This window comes from Babesia bigemina (genome assembly GCF_000981445.1).
Source record: "Babesia bigemina genome assembly Bbig001, chromosome : I".
NCBI lineage: Eukaryota > Apicomplexa > Aconoidasida > Piroplasmida > Babesiidae > Babesia > Babesia bigemina.
The window spans coordinates 1,946,751-1,964,369 of NC_027216.1; the positions used below are offsets into that span (position 1 = coordinate 1,946,751).

The window sequence follows — 17,619 nt, forward strand, 5'->3', positions numbered from 1 at the left end:
ACGTGGAATCTCGCGCAGACTGGGGTGAACCGGGCACACCCCTCGGGATTCCGTGCCACGATGGCGTATGGGCGCCTTACACACCAGCCTACCTAGGGCACTGAAATACAAACAACATCGCAAAAATGATAGAATTCGTGCTTATGATAAACAGGCAGGGCCAAACGAGGCTCAGCCGGTACTACAAGGACCTGTCTGTGGCCGAAAAGTGCGCGCTCGAAGGGGAGATCATCCGCAAGTGCATCTGCCGCGACGAGACACAGTCCTCGTTCATGCAGATTCGACAGCACAAGATCGTATATCGCAGGTGAGTCGCGCCCGGACCGCCCCTAAGCCGTGCCAGGTACGCCAGCCTCTACATCGTCATCGGTGCCACGGAGAGCGAAAACGAGCTCGCGCTGCTCGAGCTCATACACCACCTGGTGGAGACCATGGACTCCTACTTCGAGTCAGTCTGCGAGCTGGACATCATGTTCAACCTCGAGAAGGCGCATTACATCCTCAACGAGATGATCGCAAACGGCAGGATCCTTGACGCCAACCGTTCGCACATCCTGCAGCCGATGCACCTGCTGGACAAGGCTCCGCAAAGCGGACTGTAACATCACACGCGCTGTTAAAGTGCTACTTTTTAGTGTCTAAACCGATGCGAGTCCACCTTTTACGATTGGGAGGCACATGCGTTGTGCGTCCGGTAGGCGGAGCGCCTCGACGGCATGTCCACAGTGTGCCAGACGCCTGGCTTACATCCAGTTGTGCTCCTGATGAGCGTGCTCGACTCAGCAAGCGGGGTGTCCGTTGGCCTGCGGTGCAGCAGGTCGGAACCCGGTGTCAACACGGGCCAGGGTGAAGGCAACCCTCAGGCCGGCACGCCATGTCCAGTGCGATCCTTACAGCAATTCAGCGATGTGCATGGGCATCTCGTCGATTTGCGTGGAGTAGTACTGCTCGATATCGCGCAGGATGCGAATGTCATCGTCCTGCGGCACGTGAGGGGGTCATCAGGCGGCGCTTACCTTAACGAAGTTTATCGCAACACCCTTGCGGCCGTACCGGCCGGACCTGCCGATGCGGTGGATGTAGTTCTCACGGCTGTTGGGCAGGTCGTAGTTCACCACCAGCGACACCTGCTGCACGTCCAGCCCGCGCCCCCAGATGTCGGTGGATATCAGCACGCGGGACTCGCCGCGACGGAACTGCTGCATGATGTCGTTCCGCTCCTTCTGCGACATCTCGCCGTGCATTTTGCAAACCGTGAAGTTCGAGTCCTGCATGCGCTTAGCCAGCCAGTCGACCTTCTCCCGCGTGTTGCAGAAGACCACGGCCTGGGTGATGATCAGCGACTCGTACAGGTCGCACAGGGTGTCGAACTTCCACTGCTCCTTCTCCACGGACACGAAAAACTGCTTTATGCCCTCCAGAGTCAGCTCGTCACGCTTCACAAGCACGCGGAACGGGTTGTTCATGAACTTGTGGGTGATCTCCACCACCTCCTGCGGCAGGGTGGCGGAGACCAGCACCACCTGCAGGGTCGGCGGCAGGTACCTGTAGATGGAGTACACCTGGTCCTTGAACCCACGGTTCAGCATCTCGTCGGCCTCGTCGAGGATCAGCTGCTTGATGTTACGCGTGTTGAGGTGACGCTCGGCGATCATGTGGTTGACACGACCGGGGGTGCCGGAGACTATGTGCACGCCGGACTCGAGGGCCTTGATGTCGTCCGATACGCGCTTGCCACCGATGCAGCAGTGCACCTCGATGTTGCAGTAGTCCCCGAGCGCGAGGCACACCTTCTGCGATTGCTCCGCAAGTTCGCGTGTCGGCGACAGCAGCAGCACCTGCGTCTGCTTAGACGCCGCGTTCACCGTCTGCAGCGCGCCGAGGCAGAACACGCACGTCTTGCCGGTTCCACTTTGCGATTGGATGATCACGTCGCGGCCGTTCAGGATGGGCTTGATGGCGCGCTGCTGGACGGCCGACGGCCGGTCGAAACCGTACGCGAAAATGCCCTTCAGGATCTCCTCTCGCAGCCCGAGCCCTTCGAACGACTCCACGACTTCACATTCTTCGGAAGTCTCGTACGTGGTACGGTCCTCGCCGCCGGACGCGCCCATCGTGTCTTCCGTCTCTGCAGTATCGCCGCGGGCAGCAACCACTTAATGGGCGATGTCACACGATACGGCGTATACGGAGCCTATCAAACGCAATTTTGTGCGGTTAAGGTCTTTTGCGGCCCCTGGAGCTGGCTTTGGCGTATGGAAGCCGGCCACGTCGACAGGAGCTGTTAGCGGTCGTTGATCGGGGAATCCAGGGCGACTGTTGGAGATTCCTCAACAGAAGCACTGCATAACTTGAAAAATGTATTAATCCCCCGGGATCAGACTCTGCAGAGCTCGGAGTTCTGGTAGCCAGACACCCACACTGAGCAGCGCGGCGCTGCCACACATCTACCAAGATTCCACTGCTTGCTGCACTATTATGCCCTATGCGGGTATCCGCAACCCTTTAATCCACCATGGGTGAGCCTGTGTCGGTGTATTGACTCGGTTGATGAAAGCCGAAGTTCGGCTGCTGGGCACGCATTACCCTCATGGGTGCGCCTCCGCGGAGGTGGCCCATATACGCCACCAAACGCATGGCGGAGGTGCTCCCGCAGCTCTGCGCAGTCGGTGACCGGCATACATTGGTCGCAAACGTCGTGTTTCACTTCGTTGGCTCCAGCAACGTGCCAAGTGAACGCATGTCGAGGTAGGGACGTGGCACTTCGCAACAAGCCTTCGCAGGTATTTCAAGCACGGCTACCTGCAGGCGCTCAACTACGTGTACTCGGACCGCAGCTTCAAAGAGCCTCCTCTGGCACTCTCCACGGTGCAGCACGCCCGCGAGATCATATTCTCGCCACTCAACCGGCGGCTGGTGCGGGAGGTGAGCCCTGCCATGCGCCCGCAGCCGCTGGAGGACCTCGCTGGCAACATCGAGGCCGCCCTTTACAGGTGGGAAGACTTTATAGGTGGCATTACATGTGGCTCCAGATTCGCGATGTACAACACCCGGGCGAAGGAATCCGTATGCGCCAACGGACTGTTCCGCGCGGTGGGCGCACGGGAGTTCCCGCGGACGGTGACGCTGTTGCGCCTCAACCACAAACTGCTTAGCACTTTGGAGGCGATCACTGTCAACGAATACTTCGTGGACGCCTTTGCTGCAGCAACGGAGGTCGCCCAACTTGAGGCTGTGGATATGGCGTTGATGCTGCTCCAACAGCAGGATCGCCCGGATCTGTATGCACCGTTTGTGGCTGGATCGTGGCGCGCTGCAGACGTGCTTCAGAAAGTTGTGGAGTCGGAGTCGAAGACGGCGTTGGAGCACTTTTTTGCTTCGGCGCCGCAGTCGACAATAGCACAGGCGTGTGACATGCTGCGTTCGACCGACGTCAAAACTGGTATGGGTGCATTCCAGCATATGACCAATGGTTGCAGGGTTGCTCAGGTTCCCTTGGGGTTATGTGGAGTCGCAGAACCTCATCACACGCCGCTCCACTGATGCTGCCGCTATCACTGGAGCGGCGGTGCCGAGTGCCAACCACCTAGAACTCGGAGACGACGAGGACATAAGTGATTTCGGCGACTACACGAATACGCCTCATATGGTGGACACAGTGGCCGACCTCATCCACATGTTGAAGGCATTGAAGCGATATGCACAGCAGCACGCGGGGGCTCGAGACGGGTTGGTGTCGGTTCACATCGAGCGTGACGCTGCTGCGTTCTGCACTGCGCGATCTGCCTTCATCGTGGACCTACTAGTCGGCGATCCACTGTATCAGTCGACATTGTTCCAGCTGCTGGCGTGGCTGTGGTCCAACAGCGGTCTGCTGAAGGTCGGACACAACCTGCTGCCAAAGGTGGCAAAACTCGCCTCACAGTTCGACAGTCCGTTCACGGCATACGTCAACATGGTGGATCTGAGGTTGGATTGTGTAGTGAAACCTAACCACTCCCAGGAACAAGCGCTCCAGCTCTGGAACGAGTGTGGGCGACGAGGCGGTCACCAGGTTCAGGGAAACAGGTGATTCCGCCACCCCTCATTTTAACGTATCGGCAGGAATATCGCGCACGCTGAAGGGTCTGCTGCAGGAGTACAGTATAGCGGTCCCTCAATTCGACAGACACTGGGGTGCGGAGCAGCGGCCCATATGCCCCTCAAGGGCCCGCTACATGGAGCAGTTGGCGACGGGCATTCTCAGCATCGAGCGACAGCTGAGGGAAGAAGGGTGGATGCCTACCGATTTCTGCGATCTGAGTTCGTATGATAATGGTAGGTTAGTTACACGGTGTATCAAACGTGGAGTAGAGCGTGCTTGCGAGGAACTAGAGCAGCGCATAGAAAATGCACTGCTGTGAGCAGCTGCGTGAAAAAGCGCGGAAGATTCCTCGACTCACACAACGAGGAAACCGCTCATACACATCCATTCACAACTTCGATGGATATCAAGCCGAAAAGTACAGCGCAACCGTCGGAACAGCTGAGGCCCCGTCTCGCCAATTGGCACAGCAGCTCAAGCGCCAGCACGCGGGTAACCACCAGCTCGTCGCGCGAAAGCGGAGGCAAGCGCGTGAACGGGTTCGCGCCATGTGTGGAGCTGCCTTCCGGAGGCCAGAGGCGCCGCTGTAACGCCTATGCGGGACCGGCATTGCCATATTCGGAAAGCGGCGCTAGCCTTTCGCGCAACCACACACCGAGATGCGGACAGACCATCGTACGCAAGGACGCGCCTCGCGGTCATCATGAGTAGTAGGTGACTGCCGCTGGGTTACATGGTTGTGCAGCCTGTTCCTGTGGGACGACGAATCGGGTTAGTAAACCCTTCCGCCGCGGTAATGCGCAACGCAGGGCTCATCATCAAGTACCCTATGTACGAGGAGCAGCAGAACAGCCGTAGGTCCCCGTACACGTGCCCGTGGTAGGCGCTCGCGCCGATACAGCCGTAACCGCCTCCTTCTTTGCAGCTAAATCCGTAGTATGCAGGTCGCTGGTGCCAGTTTACCCCGAGAACAAAAAGGATGACGACGATGTACAGACAGATACACGGGTTCTGAACTGGTAGGTGCCAACTGCTGTGTCGGCATGCTGCTTAGGAGCTTGCAGGTCGTCGAGCAATACCTCAAAGCGGCGATCGAGATCGCTAAATCGGAAAATGGCAACGAGCGCAAGCCAGCGTGACAGGGTGTAGCCTAGCCCGTGCGCCAGCGGCACACACATCGGCGGCTCAACCTGGCCGGTAACGTCGGAACTGAGCATATACATCAAGGAGGTAACAGTGCACATTGCATAGTTTGGTAACGTGTAAACTCGGGTTCCATGTGTTTGCGACGGAGTCCGTGCCCTCGGCAACGAGCTGCCTTGGATACACAGCCGCAGCAAGCCATACACACAAGCGCCACCTCCCCGGTGAAAAGGCGACACCGCCGGGCGAAACGGGCTGCGCTTGTATCAAAGTTTGCACTGCGGCAATGTGTGGCGGCAGTTTTGTGATGCGCTAGTCACTTCGGTGGGTTATTCCTACACCCCAATGCGCAGCGCCCACGCATACCTATTTGCAGCGAAATGCGTGTTCTCACCCAGCAGGCCTGTGGTTTAATTAGGATAGGCTGACGGCGTGCTGCTGAAAAGGGGCTGCTCGTTAAACGGAGTATTCACACTCGTCGCCGGTGGAGATGAGTAAGCGCGAGGTCGCCAACAACCAGGAACCGCAGTCCGGCGAGGCTGCGGCAGATTCTCACGCCACACCGCAAAAAATTGACGCGCCAGCTAGCGGAAAACAGGAGAGAAAATCCGATGTGAAGGCAGTGCAGCGAGGAGAAGACCGCTCGAACGCCAAGGGCGATTCGAAGCAGGAAACTGCCGCCTCAAACGCTAGCCATGGCGGAAACGGCGCCTCGTCGAACTATGGAGGACGCGGAAGCGGAAACAACAAAATGAGCTTCGCGCGCATGGACTCCTACGCCTCGGTAGCCAAGGGTGCAACCAATATGCAGGAGGGGCAGAATTACAGAGGATACTACCGCAACGACCAGCACCGCCGACGCGCGGATTACGACGCCGAAGACGAGGACATCGTGAAGGCCATGATGAAGCTGCATCGCAACAGGTTTAGGGAATTCAGGAAGCTCAACGACAACCAGTACCGCGAGCGCGAAGCGCCAAACTCCCAGGTGGCGGAGGAGGAGCGCGCGCCGCGCACAGAGGAGACGCAGAACTCCCAGGAACCCCTCTCGACGTACTCCAGCACCGACTCGGTGGCGGTGCAGCCTACGCAGCAGAACCGACGCCAGGGCGCCGGGGAGAGCGACGAGCAGCCGGCCGGAAACTCCGCCGAGCTGAAAAATTCGAGGTCGTCCGACGGCATGTCAGCCGACGCGGCGGAGCAAAACGAGGCCGCTGGCGACGAGACAAACGCGTTCGCCGCACGGCCCAGGCGACACGACGGCGTGCGCAACAACTACGTCGACCGCAGGCGCAAGAACTTCAACGACCGCTTCCCGGCAGACGGCGAGGAGCGCGCATTCGGCACATACAACAGGTACAAAAACAAGTACAACAACCACAACAACGCCAAGCGCGACTTCAAGAAGGAGGAAAAGCCGCAGGAGGCCTGACATACAACAAACGGAATGACATAATTTATCACACTCTATTTGGCCGGTATTTAGCATCAGCCCCTGACATAACGCATCGGCGTTTATCCAGAATGTTGCCTGCTGGTGACGACGGCCTTCGCGTGGGCACGCTCGTTGGCGGGCAGTGGTCGTGGGGGCACGTGGCGGGGGTCCACGCGGCCGCCATGGTGTTGTAGCGCCTCATTTCAGGGTGATAACCTGCAAGCACGACATGTGGTGGTAGTACACGCATATCGTGTCCAGCGAAATGTAGACGGTGTGCTTGTGGCTCGACGACGACCGCGTCGACAGGCGCTCCATGCCGAAACGCGTCGGCTCGTCGCTGTCGGATGCGGCAGACCCGTAGCTTACGGAAGGTGGGTTGTTGAAGTCCTTCTTCACGTTGTGCAGCGACGCGTAAGAAATCTCGCTGTTGACGCTGCGGCGCCGGCGAGTGGTGCCGTCGACCTCTTTGCGGCTGAGCTTGGGGAGCCCCAGCGACGCACTCGCGGTGATCAGTGCCATGCCCATCACCTTCACGCCCCGGATGAAGTCCCAAACGATGAGGTATTGCGCAGCGTCGATGGTTGCCATCCGTGACCACCCGTCGGCGTGGCACGCAGTGATGTCTTCCCGGTGGCCATTGAGCACGCGCAGGTGCTTCACCTGCAGGGACGCGTCGCACCCGGAAACCTGGATCAGCTTCACGTAGTTGCGCATCACCAGCGCCCACATCGACCTGCGGTGGAGGTACAGGATGAAGGAGGGTGGCTTGGTCACCCTGAGCTGCACGTCGGGGCCCGTGAATCTCCCGATCTTAACCGTGCACTTACCGTACGCGCAGTACGCCAGCAGAAGGTTCTCAGTGTCGACGGCGTAGACGAACGCTTCTTCCACGCGGTAGACATGCGTGACATCACCCTCCTGGTGCAAAACCGCGATGTCACCCGCGGCGTGGACGCAAAGCACCACCTTGCCGCCGCTTGCAGCGGCTGTGATGGCGTCTATTGGGCTCCTGATGGTCGCTATTACGGACGCGGTGCCCGCCTGGATACAGTGGATGTCGCCTTCATCGGTGCCCACAAAGGCGAAGTAGTGCCCGCACCCCCTTCCTTGCACGACCTCCAGACACCTAACGGGGTTATAACCAGTAGGAATTTTCCATGTCACCACTGGGTTGCGCTCCAATCCAGACTCGCCGTAGTTGTACACGGAAACGCACGCGTCTTCGCCGCGGCAGGTGTACAGCATGGCCAGGGTCAACGGCCTGTCGGCAGAAGGTGAGTCTTCAACTTGTTTCGGCGGCGTTTGGTCAACGCACCCGCCTCCTTCACAGCTGCACCGAGGGCACTGTGTGGATCGCACCCAGCAGCATGCCACCAGTTGGAACGTGTGCCTGTCGAAGATGGGAGTTGGCTGCCGCAGGTCGAAGAATTCACGGCACGTGCCCACGCCCAGGATACGGTTAGCGCTCAGCACGGCGAACGGCCACCCGACGCCGTCCCTGGAGATCGCCAGAATGGTTTTCCCGATGGTCCTCAGGTCCCGAACCATGTCCCGGTCCACAGTGACCCTTCGGGAGTGCGTGCCCGAGCTTATGGCGAGGTCAAGCAGCGCCCTGCCGTCCAGCTTCCTACGACCGTCAAAGACGCCGCATTGCGAAGCGAGATCAGCAAGAGCCTTGAAACCAGCAATGGCCTCGCTGAACGGGCGGATGCGGTATTGGCAGCGGCACTGACGGCCTTTGCCGGTTATGCCATCCAGGTCCTCGGGCCTGTTGCAACCGACCGATCCCCGCTCGAAGAAGCACCCCCACAACTGCTCACGTGACAGCAGCACGTCTCTCATGCACCTGGAGGTGGTGGCGAGCTTGAGGAAATCTTCGAAATCCAAAAAGCAAGTCAAGACCCCAAGCGCGTCGCCGCCAATCCCATCGCACAGCAAACCGATGTACTCCATAGTGCAGTACCGAGAAATTATATGCGTGATTTGTGTGGTCCTACAACCGCAAAATATGCTGGACTGCTGACGAGCAGTCGTGGCTATACCCCAAGCGACTATCCCTCAAAGCGATGATCGGTAGCACCGCCCGTTGGGAAGGCCCATACGAGGACGAGATGCGATTGCTGCCGTTATACGCGTAACCAGCGGCAATCCCTGTGGAATCCAGACTTTTTGGTATTGAAATCATTTGACAGTCTTAGACCCTTTAAATATACCAGTGAACCGCATGCAGGGTCAGCGTGGAATTTTCAGAGCACGTACAACTCAACTAGCCATTTTTGGCGGCTTGGCTGTACGTGCACAGGCTGCTGGGATGTCTAGACGCTGCTCCGCATGCACGGCTGACGCTGGTGGCACCCCCGAGACAGGATTCTGTTGTATCCCCGAGTACCCAGGTGCGCCTCCACATGCGTGGATCCCAGACGTGCTAGTTGGCTGTCCGCATCGCGGCGGTTATTATACAATATTGTTAGGCTCGCAAAAGATTTCGAAAAGACGCTCAACCACAACCACCGCTCAAGGCTTGACACGATTAGGCCGTGTACGCCCAACCGTCATCGGGCGACCTTCCACCGACTGATGCAGCTGTCCAACACGACCGGCTTCAACCGTTCGTGAAGTTAAGTTGCAGCGGTAGCCTCTGTAATTGAAGTTAGCAATGGATTACATATTTTTTGCGGGGGCCACATGGCTCTCACTCTTTGCGCTGTTGAGAACGGCGAAGGTGGCAGAGGCCGGGTCTAACTACACGTATCCGACGAGGAAATCAGAAGCATTCGTGCAACAACCAGGCCCTGTCAGGTTACTGCCGGAAGATGTGGCGCGCATTCACGCCATTATGGACGAGCTGCAAGCGTACGCGAAGGACATTAAATACGACCAGGGAATCATCATTGAGGCTTTGCAATACATAATCGCGGGTGTCCGTGAGTGCGTGAATTCCTCAGGTCAAACCCACGACTCGATCTTTTTGGCGATTGACAGCTACTTGAATCTCATCCTTATGCCTCCGATACGGGACCGCTACCCCAAGTTCCTACCAATGGACGCATACGTCAACATCCTTCGTCGTAGAGCCGAGATGCGCATACGCTCGCTACGCACACGTATTTACGACATCTGGCTGGATTACGTACTGAGGCGCACGGGAGCGGCGACGCAGCTGACGGACCGAATAGCATAGAAGCAGTCGTATCAGCGAAATGTTAGACAGAAGGCACACCCCTGTCTACGGGGCGTGATTCCACCACGAATTACGCCGCTTCTGAGATTCATGTTGTAACAATATTCTGATAATACATTTCACCTACCAGGCGCGCAGTCGCGAGTTGCGGCGCCGTTCATAGCCCAACGACGCCGGCGGGTGGTGCCGCTGAGCGGAGCTCGCCTGCGTCAGGGACGGCACACAACTCGCCTCTACCGCAGAGAACATTACACACAAACATATGCCGCTCAACGCCGTGGTTAGTGCGGGCTCTCTGGCCGCCATCGGGGTGTTACACAGTGAGTGAACGACGCCAAAACCCCGCTTCGGAGCGGCGCTGACGCGCGCAAATCGCGGAATTGTAGCGCGATTCCGGTGTGTATACGATCTGAGAGCATTTGCCGGTCGGAATTGGAGTTTTGGAGATGGAATCCGTCATCATAAAGGGCAATGCCCAGTGCAAGATTAAGAGGCGCTACCCGGCGCCTCAGGGCACCGTAACCTTCGCCAATCGCACGCCCGCCTTCTCGGAGAGCGTTCCCATGCCCGGGATGCCTGCGGACTTCCCAGGAGAGCCGCCTGAGGAGGAGTACGACGACTACTACGTATGGCGCAGGAACGCCCCCTTCCTCTACGACGCGCTGTTGGTTCACCGCCTGGACTGGCCCTCGCTGGTGGTGGACTTCGTGGCGGACGCGGTATACAAGAGCCGCAACGGCATAACGGCGCACAAGGTGCTATTCGGCACGCACACGTCCAACAGCGACGTGGAGTACGCCGTGGTCGGCGAGATCAAGATGCCCGTCGCAGGGGTACGCTCCAATCTGACCTGCTGCGAGAACTTCAACGGGTTCTTCAGCTACCACAAGACGCACAGGCTGGCGGTTTTGGGGCACCCCCTGCCGGCGCTCGACATCAAGGCGAACCTCGTCCACCCCGGCGAGGTCAACCGCATCCTGCATTCGCCAACGAACCAGTTCCACTTCGTCACGCACACCTCATTCGGTGACCTGCTGCTATTCGACTACTCGCGGCACCCGTCCACGCCGCGGATCACCTCCAGGGCGGCGCCGCAGCTGGTGCTCACCGGAGGGCACTCCGCCGACGGGTTTGGCGTCAGCTGGGCCGACGATAACAAAATCGTATCTGTTGCGACAGATGGATCCGTGTGCTTGTGGGATCCGAACGCCCCCTCTCAGGCCGTGGAGGACACGGGTAGGTACGTTGAAGGCACCAAGTGCGTGCGCCCGCTCACGCGGTTCGAGATGAAGGACTCGCCGTTCAACGACGTACAAGTGATGCCGACTCGCAAGCAGCTCTACATGGCAGTCTCGGACGACTACGTCGCCAGGCTTTTCGACATGCGCACGGACAACAGCGCCGGGAACGCGCAGGTCGAGCTCAAGAGCGAGGCGGAGGTCAACTGCCTGAGCTTCAACACATTCAACGACAACATCGTCGCAACGGGCGAGTCCGACGGAACCGTGTGTGTCTGGGATATTAGGCAGCCCAAGGAGGCCATGCTGTGGCTGAGCCACCACACCAAGTCGGTCACGCAGGTCGAGTTCTGCCCGGCGGCCGCCGGCATGCTGGCCTCCGCCTCCGAGGACCAGCACGTCTGCATCTGGGAGATATCCACGGAGGACAACCTGCGCTTCATACACGCGGGGCATCGGGGGCCTGTATCGGACCTGTCGTGGCTCAAGGCAGCCTCCATGAAGAACGGCTTCACCCTGGCCAGCGTAGGGGCGGACAATGCCTTCCACTGTTACACCCCAAACTTCACGGAACTGTGAACCTTAATCGCATTCTATACACTCCGTTCGTGTGTGCTTGAATGTTTTGCTTATTTTGTGGTGCGTGCGACTGGAAAAGTGCGGACGATGAGTGCCGACTAACAGTGATATACATGATGTAGTGGGTGGAACGTAGCCATAGTTGCGTCGTGAAACCGTCTGTGATTTGCACTTTGGAGGTCGCACATACGTATGCTGGTGTTGGGTCATCACTTGGGAGTTTTTGCGTCAAACTTGGGCTGGTCAACATGCGCCACGTCTTGAGGAAATGCCGCACAACACAGGTACGCCGAAAACATGGAATGCGTGGCGCATACACAGCCGCAATGTAAAGCAACGATAAGCGGATAGCTGAACGGCCATCAAAAAGTATACTAAAATTCAAGGGGCGAGTCGCTAGCAGTCATGTCGGGGCCCACAAACAGCCGGCGTCAGGCCTTGCTGGAGACTAACACGCGGCGCCAGAAGGCCACCGAACCCTTGGAGTCCGAAGTGACCAGCAGCGTGTCCAGACGGTTGACCGCCACCGCCACCACAGGACCCTGGTGGAACGACACGGTGTACGGCATGTTCTCCTCGAGCAGCGAGAAAATCAGCAGGTTGCGATCCTCGGACCCGGAGATGCACCACCCACCGCCGAAGCGCGAGTAGCACGAACGCACGGGCAGCGCAACGTGCGCGTTGTTGACGGTGTAGCGGTACGTGATCTCGGAGATCTTGCCGGACGAACCCTCATACAGGCAGTTGAGGATCGTGATCTGGCCACTGCACACGTTCGCGATGATGCACGGCGGCACGTCGGGCGACGGCGACGGCACGAAGTTCACGCAGGTCACAGGGCCACGCGATATCGACTTCGTGGTCGACAGCTTCAGGTGCAGGTCCGCCTGCGCCTCGTAGATGCAGATGGCGCCGCGCTCGTTGCCGGCGATGCAGTTGAACCGCGTGTCGTCGAACACCAGGCAGCGCAGCTCGCTCTTGGTGCGGATCTTCTGCAGCACGGTGCCCTGGTTGTAGTGGATGATGCGCATGGTAGGGTTGGCGTTGCAGCAGATGAACAGGGTGGGGTCCACGGGGTGGAACATCACCGCCAGACCGGGGTCGGAGTCGTTGAACACCTTTATCAGCTGGCCGGTCATCACGTTCCACGCGCGGATGGTGCAGTCCACAGAGGTGGTGACCAGCTCGTTGACCTCGACCTTGGAGAAGCACATGCACGTCACAGCCTTAGTGTGGATCGCCAGCGTGAACGACTCGGTGATCATCACGTTGTCGTTCACGGGGTGCGGCTCGGACTCGTCGAAGTTCGCGGAATTCAGCGCCAGCAGCTCCGTCTCCGTGCGGAAGCAGTGGTACAGGTTGATGGTGCCGTCGCGACGACCCACGGCGAGCACAATGTACGGGTCGCTGGGGTCCTCGGGGCGGAACGCCAGGCACGTCACCGCCGCGGTGTAGTTGTAGATGGCAGCAACGCGCTTCAGCGACAGCGGCGGCAGCTTGTAGCCCTCCTGGGCGACCAGAGTGGGGACCAGCAGCTTGTTCTGGAAGCCAGAGTAGTTCACGCCTGCCCAGAAGTTTCGGAACTTCTCGTAGAACAGCGACAACGCGCCCCGGTTAGGCGTCCTGCCGGACTTGGAACCGTCGTTCGCGCCAGCCGCGCGCTGGCCACGCTTCCCCTCGACGTACGCCGTCACCTGCTCCACGAACTCCATCAGGTCGCGGATGCGCATGTACAGCAGCTCGTTCTCCACGGCGAACGTCTGCACCTGGTTTATGTCGCACACGATGGGACGCGCGGACTCCAGAATGATGTAGTCGTTCTGCACGAGGCAGATCCTCGTGTTCTTGCAGTCCACCAGCTGCTTCAGCATTTTCACGATCACGCGAGCGTCCTCGTAGGTCTGCTGGTTGCCGGGGTCGAAGCAAATCGCGACCAGGTGGGCGTTACGCAGGATCGTGCGGGCCTCGTCGCTGTCGAAGTAGGACCCGGGGATCTCGGTGACTGAAATCGGATGGCCCGGGTTGACCGCGAAGTCAAACACAGCGGGCGCCACCCTGCGCTTGCGTGAACGCGCCTCATCAGCGCTGCGCAGCAGCTCCAGGTTCTTGTCGTCGCCCTTCTTAATCAGCGCCATCTCCAGGAGACGCGTCTTGCCGCAGCCGGGAGGGCCGCATAGCACTATATCCGCGGTTTGCTCGATTGACCTAGTGCGCGTGCCGGGCGGGGAACGGATGGAGCGGCCGGATGGTTTATCCGACTTTATGCTGCCGGTGCGAGGAGCGGCGGCAGCGGCGCTGGAGTCGCCAGGGGCCTTGTCGCCGCCCTGGCCGCCGAGCACGTTGCTCAGCCAGTCGGACTGGCTGCTGGAGACCGCCTCCTTGCTGACGAACTCCTTAATCATGCGCAGGTCGGTCTGGGCCTTCTGCGTGTTGGTTTCCGCCTCGTGCAACCGCTCGGCCAGCCCGTCGCGCTCCTTAGTCAGGCTCTCGACGCGGCCCTTGAGCTCCTCAAGCGATTTCTCGATGGTCGACAGCTTCGCGGTGAGCTGCAGCACCCTCGCCTCAGCGTCCGCGCGCATGGCCTTCTCCTTCTTCAGGTCCTCCTCGAGCGCCTGAGCGCGCTTGATCACGTTACCGAGGTCCTTGGCCTCCATGCGCAGCGACCGCAGCGTACGCCTCGCGCAGATGGAACGCCAACGCAGCTGCGCCTTGATCGTGGCGCTGCGCAGCTCCAGGTAGTAGCACCGGCACTTGTAACCCTTCCACGCAGCCTGCAGCTTAGTCGCCATGGTGTGGATGCGCTTCTCCTCGGTCTGCACGCGCGAGTTGACTGAGCGCCACAGCGACTGCAGACGCGACACCTTGTCCCGCAGCTCGCGCATCAGCTTGCGCTGCACGTACATGCGGTACATGCTCTGGATGAGCAGGATCGCCTGGGTGCGGATCGCCCTCTGGCGCTGCAGCTTCTTTATCTTGTAGCGCACCCAGATCTGGAAGGTGCGGATGCTCCACAGCGCCTCCAAATAACGCCTGCGCTGGATGTTGCGGCGCACGCGGGCCTGGATGACGATGGCGCGGCTGTTACGCAGGCTCTGCATGGCCAGGCACACCTGCTCGTACGGGCCGTTCTTCATGAAGATCAGAGTCTTGCCGATCGCGAGCGAACCCTCCTCGGGCGGCTTCGAGGTCATGTAGCGGGTCACGAGGATGTCGAGCACGAACTCGCCCTGCTTGCGCTTGTCCTCGATATTAAGGGCGGACTCGGCCTCCTTCGCCTCCAGCAGGTAGCGGAAGCTGTGGAACAGCTCGGCGTGCGGGAAGCGGACCGGGTACCCGGCACGGGACACCTGCACCACCTGCAGCATACCGCTGCAGCGCAGTTGCGAGTCCACCGTCTTCCGGTCGAAGTGGTTCGGCCGGCACTCCGGGCTGGGCTTTATGCACCTGATGAAGTGCGGGTTGGTGGCGCCGATCTTGGTCATCAGCGAGTCCAGCTGGCCAGAGAACTGGGTGCAGATGGTCTTCTGCTTCGTGACGCCGCCGGCACGACCGCCGGCGCGAACGGTGGAGGCCTTCTTGTCGATGTACGACTGGAATATGCTGCGCATCTCGTCGATCTTGGTCGACAGAATGAACGACACCGCGTCATTCGACAGCTGGTCCTTGTTCTTCTCCAGGAAGCCGTCGATCTTGTACTGCACGGCGCCGGCGAAGTGGTTGACCACGAAGCTGCTCTGGTCGAGCTTCACCTTCGCGAAACGCGCGTTGTTGGAGTGGCGCTGCACCACCTTGTTGCAGAGCGACTGGTCGCGCCCGCCGGGCAGGTTGCACTCCTCGTCGATCATGGCGAACAGGCCGTACGGCCGGCTCTTGAACAGGTCAACGCAGTCGGAGTTGTCGGGGAAGTCGAGCGCGTTCCACGAGATGCCCTCAGCGGAGTACAGCTCCTCCTCGCAGCGGAACACGAAGTTGTTGAAGAAGTTCTGCAGAGTCTCGTTGGTGAAGTTGATGCACAGCTGCTCGAACGAGTTGTGCTTGAAGCACTCGAAACCGAAGATATCCAAAATGCCAGTCGTCAGATTCGCGTCGGGCACGTAGCCGATCGACTCGTTCACGCGCTCCACCAGGTGGTCGAACAGCATGCTGTACACGTTCTTCGCGATGGCGTCCCTGACGTCGCACGCCTCATCGACGCGCAGCGGCTTCGTGTACATCTCGTTCGCGGTCTTGATGGTGCGCGTCATCAGCGCGTTCATCAGCGACACGCTGTCCACGTTCAGCAAGGTGGTCACCGTCTGGCAGTGACCCGCCTCCATGTTGCTGATCATCGCGCCCTCGCTGCCTTTCTCCACGAACTCGATGTTGCTCAGGTGCAGCACGGTCGCCACGATGTCGAACACCACGCGCACCTGCTCCTGACTGAACCCGACGGTGCGCAGCGCAGCGAGCGTCTCATCGAACGTGGGCAGGTCGAAGTCGCGCTCGGAGTCCGCCGGCACGATGCGGAAGGAGCCACGGAACGCAGCCAAATCGAACTCCCACGGCGTCCCAGATTGCGCTCCCGACGATTCGGGATGAGCGAACGAGTATTTGTCGCCGCGGGTGGCGGCCGCGGTGAGCTGGTGGAAGATGTGGTAGTTGCGCTCACCATCCTGCTGCTGGCAGATGCGGACCTTCTCCAGCAGGTACGTCTCGATGCGCGCGCCCACCAGCCTGGCCTTTATAGGGCTTTCCTTGCGGTACTGCAGCTCGATGAACTTGCCGAAACGCGAACTGTTCGCGTTCCTCACGGTAGACGCGTTACCGAACGACTCCAGCAGCGGGTTGGATTCAAGCACCTTCACCTCAGCCGGCGACTTCTTTTCCATGCTCTCGGCGCCTGCGATGGCCAAAAACTTCATCGCGAACTTCGTGGACTCGGTCTTGCCGGCGCCGGACTCGCCGCTGATGAGGATCGTCTGCGACTGCTCATTCTTAGTCATGTTGTTGTACGCATCCCTCGCCACTCCGAACACGTGCGGGACACCATGGTCGCGCAGCTCGAGGTAGCGGACGATAGTCTCATCGTCGTACAGGCCCTTTATCGTCTTGAACGGGTTAACGGCGATGAGAATCTTCCCGGTCAACGTGTAAATGTCGTCCACGGAGAAACGGCAGTCCAGCGCGTGCAGCACCGACGCCTCGTGCAAATACGTCAGGTTACAAAGGTCATCCGGGTAGCCGCTTGGGGTGTTGAACCGATCTGTTGCAATGTGCAGGGTCAACACAGGGACACGGCGGCGGCCCATACACACCCATGGCAAAATACCACACACCACGCATATACGCAGCCAAAATGGCACCAATCGCCGCCTAAATGCCGCATGAACAAGCAAACCAACCTTCGGTGTGAGGGTGGTACTTATTTCCGCCCTTCAGCTCCACGAGCTCGCCAGGCTCCGCTCCCTTCACGCGCACGAACACCTTCCCATCGCTGATGCTGTCCACGACGGCCTCCTGCCAGACCTGCGCAGCACATCAGCCGCGCGGATGCCAACACATACCTCCGTCTCCGAGCTAACGAAGAGGTGCGTGCCCACGGCCATGGACGACGCAATCTCCGCCATTCTGACACATTTATCCCAGGATACTCTATATGGCTGTGGGTGCGATTGTACGGGTGATGTGTACGGCCGGGCGCTGCAACCCGATCGAATGCACGACGCTGGACATACACAGGGGTCCCACGTGCAGATGGAAATTTCGCCTAACACGGGCAGACGCGACTGCACGGGCAATGCAGTCGTCTACCGCACTGTTTTAGCGATAAAAAAAGACACGGCAGCTTCCGGTGGAATTATAAAATGCGCTAGCCGGGACTCGAACCCGGGCCCCAACCTTGGGAGGGTTGGATCTTACCCCTAGACCACTAGCGCTACGCCGAGGGCCCGAATTTTAGCTTTAAGATCCACTGTAT

At 59.4% G+C, this 17,619-nt stretch overlaps 8 protein-coding genes across 8 annotated transcripts; 5 read left to right on the top strand and 3 right to left on the bottom strand.

Annotated features, from left to right (window-relative positions):
* Positions 1-125: 125 nt before the first annotated feature.
* On the top strand, positions 126-602 carry BBBOND_0108730 (clathrin assembly protein small subunit, putative; the record flags this gene model as incomplete). The annotated part of the gene is made up of 2 exons (XM_012911307.1): positions 126-307; positions 344-602. 2 exons carry the CDS (start codon positions 126-128, stop codon positions 600-602), a joined length of 441 nt encoding a protein of 146 aa, XP_012766761.1.
* Positions 603-890: 288 nt separating this feature from the next.
* Positions 891-2,114, bottom strand: BBBOND_0108740 (eukaryotic initiation factor 4A-3 (eIF4A-3) , putative; the record flags this gene model as incomplete). The annotated part of the gene is made up of 2 exons (XM_012911308.1): positions 891-980; positions 1,017-2,114. The coding sequence occupies 2 exons, from the start codon at positions 2,112-2,114 to the stop codon at positions 891-893; spliced, it is 1,188 nt and encodes a 395-aa protein (XP_012766762.1).
* Positions 2,115-2,590: 476 nt separating this feature from the next.
* BBBOND_0108750 (hypothetical protein, conserved) lies at positions 2,591-5,223 on the top strand (the record flags this gene model as incomplete). Its single annotated transcript, XM_012911309.1, has 9 exons — positions 2,591-2,748; positions 2,784-3,480; positions 3,518-3,969; positions 4,004-4,321; positions 4,354-4,791; positions 4,830-4,855; positions 4,894-4,963; positions 5,029-5,103; positions 5,139-5,223. 9 exons carry the CDS (start codon positions 2,591-2,593, stop codon positions 5,221-5,223), a joined length of 2,319 nt encoding a protein of 772 aa, XP_012766763.1.
* A 494-nt stretch (positions 5,224-5,717) lies between these two features.
* Positions 5,718-6,659, top strand: BBBOND_0108760 (hypothetical protein, conserved; the record flags this gene model as incomplete). Its single annotated transcript, XM_012911310.1, has 1 exon — positions 5,718-6,659. The coding sequence occupies one exon, from the start codon at positions 5,718-5,720 to the stop codon at positions 6,657-6,659; it is 942 nt and encodes a 313-aa protein (XP_012766764.1).
* Positions 6,660-6,860: 201 nt separating this feature from the next.
* BBBOND_0108770 (hypothetical protein, conserved) lies at positions 6,861-8,618 on the bottom strand (the record flags this gene model as incomplete). Its single annotated transcript, XM_012911311.1, has 1 exon — positions 6,861-8,618. One exon carries the CDS (start codon positions 8,616-8,618, stop codon positions 6,861-6,863), a length of 1,758 nt encoding a protein of 585 aa, XP_012766765.1.
* A 703-nt stretch (positions 8,619-9,321) lies between these two features.
* BBBOND_0108780 (hypothetical protein) lies at positions 9,322-9,846 on the top strand (the record flags this gene model as incomplete). The annotated part of the gene is made up of 1 exon (XM_012911312.1): positions 9,322-9,846. One exon carries the CDS (start codon positions 9,322-9,324, stop codon positions 9,844-9,846), a length of 525 nt encoding a protein of 174 aa, XP_012766766.1.
* Positions 9,847-10,292: 446 nt separating this feature from the next.
* On the top strand, positions 10,293-11,663 carry BBBOND_0108790 (retinoblastoma A associated protein, putative; the record flags this gene model as incomplete). The annotated part of the gene is made up of 1 exon (XM_012911313.1): positions 10,293-11,663. The coding sequence occupies one exon, from the start codon at positions 10,293-10,295 to the stop codon at positions 11,661-11,663; it is 1,371 nt and encodes a 456-aa protein (XP_012766767.1).
* Positions 11,664-12,094: 431 nt separating this feature from the next.
* On the bottom strand, positions 12,095-17,269 carry BBBOND_0108800 (WD40 repeat myosin-like protein, putative; the record flags this gene model as incomplete). The annotated part of the gene is made up of 3 exons (XM_012911314.1): positions 12,095-16,905; positions 17,045-17,168; positions 17,207-17,269. The coding sequence occupies 3 exons, from the start codon at positions 17,267-17,269 to the stop codon at positions 12,095-12,097; spliced, it is 4,998 nt and encodes a 1,665-aa protein (XP_012766768.1).
* Between the last annotated feature and the right edge of the window lie 350 nt (positions 17,270-17,619).